Source organism: Fulmarus glacialis, unplaced genomic scaffold (genome assembly GCF_000690835.1).
Source record: "Fulmarus glacialis isolate BGI_N327 unplaced genomic scaffold, ASM69083v1 Scaffold15407, whole genome shotgun sequence".
NCBI classification, from domain to species: Eukaryota; Metazoa; Chordata; class Aves; order Procellariiformes; family Procellariidae; genus Fulmarus; species Fulmarus glacialis.
This window is the reverse complement of record NW_009223923.1, coordinates 1-8897: the sequence shown is the minus strand read 5'-3', so window position 1 is coordinate 8897 and position 8897 is coordinate 1. Positions and strand designations below refer to the sequence as shown.

General features: G+C 40.7%; 1 protein-coding gene across 1 annotated transcript; it reads left to right on the top strand.

Moving 5' to 3' along the window:
• Positions 1-1009: 1009 nt before the first annotated feature.
• Positions 1010-7199, top strand: LOC104079826 (leucine-rich repeat-containing protein 16A-like; the record flags this gene model as incomplete). The annotated part of the gene is made up of 4 exons (XM_009581988.1): positions 1010-1117; positions 2414-2480; positions 2791-2987; positions 7093-7199. Coding segments are annotated over exons 1-4 (479 nt in total), but the record flags the coding sequence as incomplete, so codon positions are not given.
• Positions 7200-8897: the final 1698 nt, after the last annotated feature.

Sequence of the window (8897 nt, the reverse complement as noted above, 5' to 3'; positions counted from 1 at the left end):
AGCAACCACGCTGCTGATGGATCATGCCAAGCTGACAGTAAGTTATAGCAGTGATCCAGAGACTGGCTTATGGTCATCAGCACAAGCTCTGCAGGGTCATCTGGGGGCGTTTTCTTGTCTCGGAAGGAAGATGAAATCAATCTGTTCCTGGCTGTCGAGGTTGTCTTGGAGCGTTTAAGTCCCTGCACAGGAACCTCAAAACTTGCGCCGTGCTGTTTTGCATTGGTGCCCTGGGCCGATGCAGCTCTCGGCTTGTCTGTCTTCATCCAGGAGCACTCTGAACCCTGGCCATGGCTGTGAAGTTACTGAGTGATCGGAGGTCTCCCATCAGCCTTGTTTTCTGTCCTCCTTTCTGATCTTCTTTAGCGCATGAGTTGCTGCATTATCCTACTAGATGTAATTTTCAGTCCAACCACCAAAAAAAGCGGCAAGCAGACCAAAATGCATGCAGATACACATTAACAAGAGAAATGGGCTACGGCTGGAAATAAAGCCAGGAGACTACTGATAGTGACTCCTAATGGAGTCCCCCAAATGCTGAGCTGCTTCAACTCTTCCTCACGTGAGGCGCGGATGCCTTTGGTTGTTTCAGGTTTGGGTGATAGATCGGCAGCTGTCGAGGTGTGCTGTTCAGAGGCTGCCCAGTGCCTACCCATTGCGCAATCCACTGCAATTTTGGCTGAAAAAGTTCAGCACCTCTCCAGCCACTTGCCATCGAATCTGTTGCATTTAATTTATTGGTAACTCTGAAAGTAATGTCTGACCTTTTGATGCAATAACACTTTGCCTGTTCATTAGTCTGCTCAGGTGCCAAGCTATGTCCTGGCTGGTCTTGAAACTATTGTATCATTTACTGATGCTTGTCAAATGTGGAAGCGGAAACCTGCAACAGCTGAAGGTATCTTTTTTCCCAGCGATGTGCATGGCAATAAAAACAGAGCTCTGTTGCCCAGACAGTGCTATCACTGCCCGCTCTGTAGTCTGCAAGTCCTTTTCTGGTCTTGAGAAGATGGGTAATAATTGTCCTGTTACAAAAATCTGTCATAATCCGGAGTATGTGAATAGTGGCATAATAATCCTCCTGACTACTTTAGATGGGAATATGAATTCAGTACATGTAAGTCTGTGCACTGAACTTTCCATACGTAAAAACTAGCAAATGTTTACCTTAATTCATGATTTGTCTGGGATATCAATGCCAACTATGTCTTTTCTGGCTCATATAAAAGTGATACTACTAAATTTGATTAACAATTCTGTTAATGAGTTCTGAGCCATTACAGCTTCTGACTGACACTCCAGATTTGAAGCCACTAGGCTTCAAGACTAGCAAGTAAATGGAAGTATATGGCTGTGACTAAAGCCGGCATGTACGACTCTACCACAAAAGGAGCCCATCTTTGCAGAAGCTGAGTCATTTTAAATTAAATCTTTAGAAAACCTGCAGGTCAACTTTTTGTTTAAAAGTCTTACAATGCTGAGCTGTGTTAAGAGGTTCAGAATTGGTGATGCATGCATTTCCTGTAGCAAAACTGTCTTTCTTGCCATGCAAACTTTCAGAAGAGTTCAGGCAAGAAAATAAGGGTAACTTGCTTCCAAAAATAACAAATTCAGGTCTTAAGTCTGGGTATTTGTGCTCTTAAGGCAACATACTCCTTTTTTCTGGGAATGTGAAGATGAGAAGAATAATAGCACATAACTTTCAGTAATGACGTTGAATGTATGCCAAGGTAACTTTCCACCTATTCTCAGTGTATCTAAAGTCCAGGGAAGTCATGTGTTTGCTGGAGATATTGCTAACACTGAAATGGTATTTTTGCTTTTTGAAGAAGGGCTGTGTGCTCCAAGACTGCATTTTCCTAGGGAAGTTTGGTGAGCTGTGTGGTGGTGTCCAGAGGCATAGATACCTGAATTTTAATCATTCCCAGTAGCATGTCACTAACAAATGAACTGAGGAAGTGTATTTTGTATCAAAAATAAAAGCCAGAGCAGGGGGGAGACTGGTATTGTCATTAACTGTGCAGTACTGGATGCAGTAATTAAGTTTTCTGTGCCTCATGATCTCAAATGCAGAGGTGAGGTTTTAATAGTTCCCTTGTTTTACAGTTGGGGATCAATGAGTTAATGCTTGGACAATTCAAATAATCATCCTGTGCCTATGGTTTTAATGGGAAGAATAAACTACCTCCCTGGTTCTGTTCAAAGTCAGTTGAAGAAAATGTCAATTTAGAAAAAATTCTGAATGTTTGATAAGGGGAGGAAAAAAACACAGTTTCTTCTGGTGTTAAACCCAATCAGATCTTGAAATGATACATAGGCTTGAAGAACTAATTTGTTGGATAGAAAGGAAAAGTTGTTCTTTGTCATTTCTTCCGTCTGGTAAAGTAATTTTTGTTTTGTTTTATGTTGATAGATGACTCCTAAATCAAAAAGGAAAAGCATCCACAGTAGAATGCTCCGGCCAGTGTCCAGAGCTTTTGGTAAGTGGGAATTTCTTTTTGCTGCTTGGCTTGCCTGAGATTCTTCTAGGTAGTTCTTGATTGAAAAGCACAGGTGACTCTCCCTCTCTCTGGGTTGCATTTGAGGCCCACACTGGTTGCTTTGTTTTGTGACTCTGCTTGTGTGTTTGGTAGTAAATATTTGCTCACAGTGCTCTGTCTGCTCACAAACATGTTGTGGCTGAGTTCTCTAAATGTGTTTATAATTACTTACCACAAAAGAGAGGAATGGCATTGTCTTTTGTTTTAAATGACATGTTAAGTCTAATTAGAAAGTTTTGATTTCTCTTAGAAATGGAATTTGATCTAGATAAAGCACTGGAAGAAGTACCTATCCATATAGAAGACCCACCATTTCCTTCCAGCAGGCCGGACAAACGAACTTCTGGATTCATTTCAGAGCTGCCATCGGAAGAAGGGAGAAAACTGGAACACTTTACAAAATTAAGGCCCAAAAGAAATAAAAAGCAGCAGCCCAGCCAAGCAGCAGTGAGTCTACATTAAAATATTGCTGGCGATGTCGTCTGTTGATTGCTTTTTGCCATGAGTCAGGTCTTGCAGTGTAATGAGGGCAACTGTTAAAGTTTTAAAAGCCATAAGCAATTACTTAATTTTTCTTCTTGGTATTCATGTTCATGTCTTTCAGTGTGCAATCCCTATTACAAGCTTTTTGTTTTGTTTGACACAGTCTAAAACCAGGATATGTTTTAACCTTTTTTAATTTGCCTTTGTTTTTTCATGGAAGCAGTTTCTGGAGGTACTTGGAGCTTTCACAGGAAATGCACAAAATATCATGAGACTTCTCAATTATATTGCAAGGGTTTGTTAAGTCTTAATCCTTTTTTCTGCCTGCATTAAGACGTGGTAACTTGGCATGAATTCTTATTTCTATCAGCTCTCAGAGGAGCTACTCTGTGACACCCAGCTTCCCACAGCTCCTTAACTAAAGATGGTGTTTGGGCCAGCAAATCTGCATAGTCACAGATCTGCTTTTCATGCTGGAGCCTGCCTTTGAAAAGCAAAACAGAAGAGCACTGTCTGTCTACGAAAGGCACTGGTGTGAACCCAAGTATATGTGTGTGGAGTTCCCACAGTTCCATTTCCCTGGCATACCACATCAATAAAGATTTATTTCTATGATGGTATGTCCTTGGGGTATGTAAGGACAAATCTGGAGGAGTTACAGAGCTATCTCACAGCAACAGAGCACAGCTGATATGATAAGTAACCCTTATCAAGGGGCAGCCATTGCTTCTCTGAGTTATGCTGCCTAGTAATGAATGCCTGTGGCCTCTTCTGCTCCCTGAGGATTGTCGGCAGAGAGGACCCTTGAAAATTTCCCTAATGTTGGGAAAGATCGTATCAGGCAGTAGAGTGCTTTTTGCACCACTTGGAAATGGAGAAAACTTCAAGCAGAGGGGATATTCAAGCCAACTTTCCATTCTCTTGCACTTTGCAGGGAAGCATAGAGGTAGCAGAAGGACGGACTGGTCTCCGCGCTGTAGTGAAAACACATCTGTGTTTACTTCTTCCAATTCCAATTCTGCAGAACGCACATGTTTTCCCAGTTGCTAAACTTGCCTCTCTTCCAAACTTATTCAGCGCATCCTGTGCCATCTGCACAGGGGTGTGGAAGGAGCCAGGGCATGGGAGGGCAAGTGCTTTGCTACCAGGCATGGAACTAAGGCATACAATATCTTGCTCTACAGAAACAAAAATCTTACTTCTTGTAGAGGAGAAGTGTTACTTCCCATGATAGTGCAGTGTTGTGGGAATGCTCATCCATATTGAATTAATTAGGAAATTAAGGGTTTATTTAATTGCTGAAATTGAAAGGAACTTTTTTACTTAAACTAATTTGTCCCTGTCTTGGTTTTATGGACCATTTAATTCCTTACTAGTTCTGACCTCATAACAAGTCTAAACAAATTTTTGAAAGACTTAAGATGTTTGCTTTGATGCTTCTGAAAATGAAGCGGTCAAATTTTGAAGGCCAGAGTCATGAGTGGGCTATGGCATTGTTTGCAGAATTGATTTGCTGCTGGTTTTGCCACTTTGAGAGTACAAGAAAGCAGTGGTTAGGAAAAGCACTTGAAATGTGAGAGGCAAAATCTTGACCTATTCTACCGCTTCAAGCAGGTCTGTTGGTTTGTTTGCTGTTCCCATTATTTCCGTTTAGTAATTTAAGGGGTCTCAGATGATCATAGCTGTACTTCTCTGGTTTTGCTGGAAAGCAGATTTGTTCTCTGTAACTGAAAAATATAAGAAAAAAAGGGAAAAATTGAGAAAAAAGGGAGAAATGTAAACTTTTAACTTGGGGTGGGTGGGTGGACAGAAGAAAGATTTATGATTTTGTCAGAGTCTTTACTGAAATGAGTGTTCAGAGGGGAAAAAAGAAAACCTCAGCACCACGCACCCCCAAGTAGCTCTGAAGCAATACAATGAAACAGTTGTTTATCGTTTAGATTTTTGTGAGATCTTAACCTCATGAGTTCTTCCATCATGTGTGAAGATTTAGTACAGCAAAGAGATGAATCTCTAATGTATGAAGGAGATTGTGATTAATCTTATTTATTTCTGCTTCCAAGCCAGTTTTTTTCCTTAATAAAGAAACATAGAAGGCTCCCTTTTAAACATGGGCTAAAAAAAAAAATAAAAATGACAAATGAAAACTTAACTTTTTTTTTTTTCCCCCTAGCATTAGGAGTGTAAAACACAAAATAAACAGAGCTCAGTCTTTTACATTAACGTTGATCACTAAAAGGCATTACAATAAACATCTATAAGAAAATCCTGTGCCTTGAGGACCTAATTAGGCCCTCAACATTTGTGTATGTCTTTAGTACATTTTTAGGAACTTGCTTTTTCAGATGCAAACTGTTTTCTTTTTTGAGGTAGATCTTCTCATTTGCTGTAGATCATTGGATTCTTGCATTACTTCCCCTTCAGGAGATGCAGTTGTCTTTGATACTTACATGTTTGTTCCTACTATATGGGGGGCTCCAGTATCAATATTAAGTGGTTTCTCATTTCTTATTTCTGTTGAAATGCATCAGCCACTTTTGGTTGACACATTTCGGTTGAAACATCAGTGTCAACTGTTTTTTGACTGAGAAGGTAAATATTTACATTGAGACAACTAGCACTGGTGTGACCAACCCAGATGTTAGTATATGCATTGCTGCCTAGTGTCAGATGTTTCAGCTAAACAAGTTCTCTACCGAAAACCCCAAAGGTGGCAGAGTTGGAAGTCTAAGAAGTCATTGTCCTTCTTAGAATAAAACTGGTTTTTATAGAAAATATGCAGTTTGACTGGCAACAAAGCAGTTGGGCTGCCCAGGTGGGCTCTTTCAGATCAGTATTTCATTGCTACAGCAAATATCAGTAAAATATTAACTATTATCTTTGATAACAAAGTAAATACTAGGCTTCTAACAAGGTTCAGCAATGGAAAGTAAAAAGTTTCAGGGATATGTCAAAGCATTAGTTCCTATGCAGTCCATTGTCCTGGCTTAATGAGGCTGGATTTGATGTTAACAGCAGCTTTTAAGAGTATCTCTTTTTCTTTTTAGAGGCATAGAAAAGAGCGTGTATTCCAGATGAAAAGGGAAGCTGGGATTACTCTGAGTTATTGTGGCAACTAGGAGATTCCTTGATTTAAATTGTTTCAAATTACAAACCCTGCTATTTTGCAGCAGACTGATTCCTGGTTGTTAAATAGTACCAAGAATACAACTGGGTTGGGTCTTGTGGAGTCCTCTGTAGTCACCTAAAAGGTTTCCATACGGCATTTAAATTGAAGAAAGTCTCTCTACTGGTAATAGAGCTTTTCCACATCAAAGCCACGTACGGGAGCTAGATCACGCAAGAAATCCTCCCAGGAGACGGCATGTTTCATCTTCAGGAGGCTGCAGAGTCACCAGCTAATCTTCACAAGGCCTTTGTGGTTGGCAGGTATTACTAAGTCAGCCTGGTTTAGATGCCTCCCGTCACCCACATTCAAAACGTGGGCATTGAAACGAAAGAAAGGGAGCAGGTTTTCCATTTTCAGACACTCAGCAAAAATCTGTGTTCGGTTCCTAAAGTGAAACACCTTATTCTGCTTTTAGAATCTCTGCTTTTGGAAGTGCTGGATTGAATGAATTATAAAAGGCTCTGTTAGCCTGCTGGAGCTCTGTTTCTAAATCTCTAAATCCAAAATCCGGAACATATGTTTTTCTCTGAACAGGGAAACAACTGGCTGTTGAAAATACTTTCTCTTCAGGTCACCACCTGATCAGGATTTAATTTTTCCTTAACTGCTTTTTTTCTTTTCTAACTGAACTAGTGCTCTATTCTACAAGCCCAAGGCATTTGATTCCTGGCCTCATGCATTGCAGTATCCAATTTGTCACTGGTGTTTTGGGTTACTTTGCGTTTGATGTAATGCGTCAACTAGCCTGACTACAGGGGGAATTCCAGTGGTGATTCCATTGTCTGCACTGAGGTTTGGTTGGCACATGCAATTTTTATAATGTCTTAACTCTTAATTATTCTCATTGAAACAAATATGCTTAGGTTATTATATACCAGAGAGAGTTTTTTCTTCTGTCAGGTGTCTGCTGGAGTGCCTCCAGAAGGGGATCAGAATGGCCTCATGGGGAGAGTGGATGAAGGCGTGGATGAATTTTTCACTAAGAAAGTGACAAAAATGGATTCAAAGTAAGTTCAAATTTAATTTTTATTTAAAATTGAATTTTAAAAAAATCCATCCTGATAGCTGGGCAAGTAGCACTTCTAAGTTGTATTTGACTTCTGTTCCCAATATCCAGGGTTGCTGTTGTCAAAGTCAAAAAATACTGTAGTAGTGAAGACATTATGAATTCAATTACCCTCCCTTAAAAATTACTACTTTGAAATAAATTGCTTTAATATACCATGTGGTGGGGGATTATTGACTAGTGTGTATTTTTATAATTCAGTTGACTTCATTTTACCCTTCAGTGGAGCTCATTAGAGCTGAAGCAGAGCTGTGTATTGGTTGAGGCACTCCTCTCCAGTGCTAGTAGTACACAGGTGTCTCTGTCGAGTAAGGACTGCTGTTGGCCACAGTGTTTTGATAGATGACAGTAGATTTATGTTGTTTTAGAAATATGTTAAAGACGTGTTTGACCAATTTGTAGTATTCCAGATTTAGGCAATACATTCATCTGAAAGATATGTCTCCTTCAGCTTTATATAAGGGTTATACAGCTTATACAATTGCTTTGTAGCTGTTTATATATTTACAGAACCATGCATCTAGATTTTCTTGCATTCATGCATGTTCGTGCACATACACACACAGAGACACACGCACAAATACATAAATAAATGAGAAAGCTGAGGCGATTTCCAGACAACTTGGAATGACCCCTTCTGTGCTGTATGTGACATCCATTAAGGAAAATGGTAGGTGTTAACTGGTAGATAGCTGTGGCAGGAAAAGCAAATGTTTTAAAGTCAGTGTGAGTTATAAATGTCTATAGTGACATGTGAAGCCATGTATGATATACTATGTGTAGTGGTAAAGTTATGATGTCTCTGAAAAATGGATTAGCCAGGTTAAGTTCAGGGTGCTCACAGACTACTGCATCCTCCTGTGCTTCCCTTGGGCGCCTGCCAGCCACTCGTTTCAGATGTCCCCGTGAACTTGCACTATCCCTGCATGCCCGTCCTTGGCCATGCCCATTGCTAAGGATCTTTGCTCCATTTGCTGCACTGATGGCGCTCTCTCCGGTTGGGGTGCTCTTATGCAGAAGCGTTATGTGCCTGGCTTTCCCCTCAGGTGTGAATACTCTGCTTGTAAGATGCCTGTAGAAAATCTTACTGGCAGGGGGGTTGTTTTGGGGGTGTTTTTTTTTTTTTTTTTTTTATGAGGATGAACATCTGCACTATAAAGGTGACCTCTCTGTGTTCCTTATTGAGGGAAGGTGGCTGTGCCAACTAGTTCCTATTTCAAGCAGGGCCCTTAAAGGACAAGATCCCCCAAAAGCTGTGTGAATCAAGTGCCTGGATCAGTTGTTCTCCTTTTACTAATGGGCAGATACAAACGGAGGTAGCGCACTCTGGAAACAGAGCAGAGTGAAATTGTATGTTGTGGCGGGATGATGCTGGCTGGATGCCAGGTGCCCACCAAAGCCGCTCTATCATGCCCCTTCTCAGCTGGACAGGGGAAAGAAAATATAACAAAAGGCTTATGGGTCGAGATAAGGACAGGGAGAGATCACTCACCAGTTACCATCACTGGCAAAACAGACTCAACTCAGGAAAATTACTTTATCACCAATCAAATCAGAGTAGGGTAATGAGAAATAAAAACTAAATCTTAAAACACCTTGCCCCCCTGCCCCGGCGCAGGGGGACAGGGAATGGGGGTTG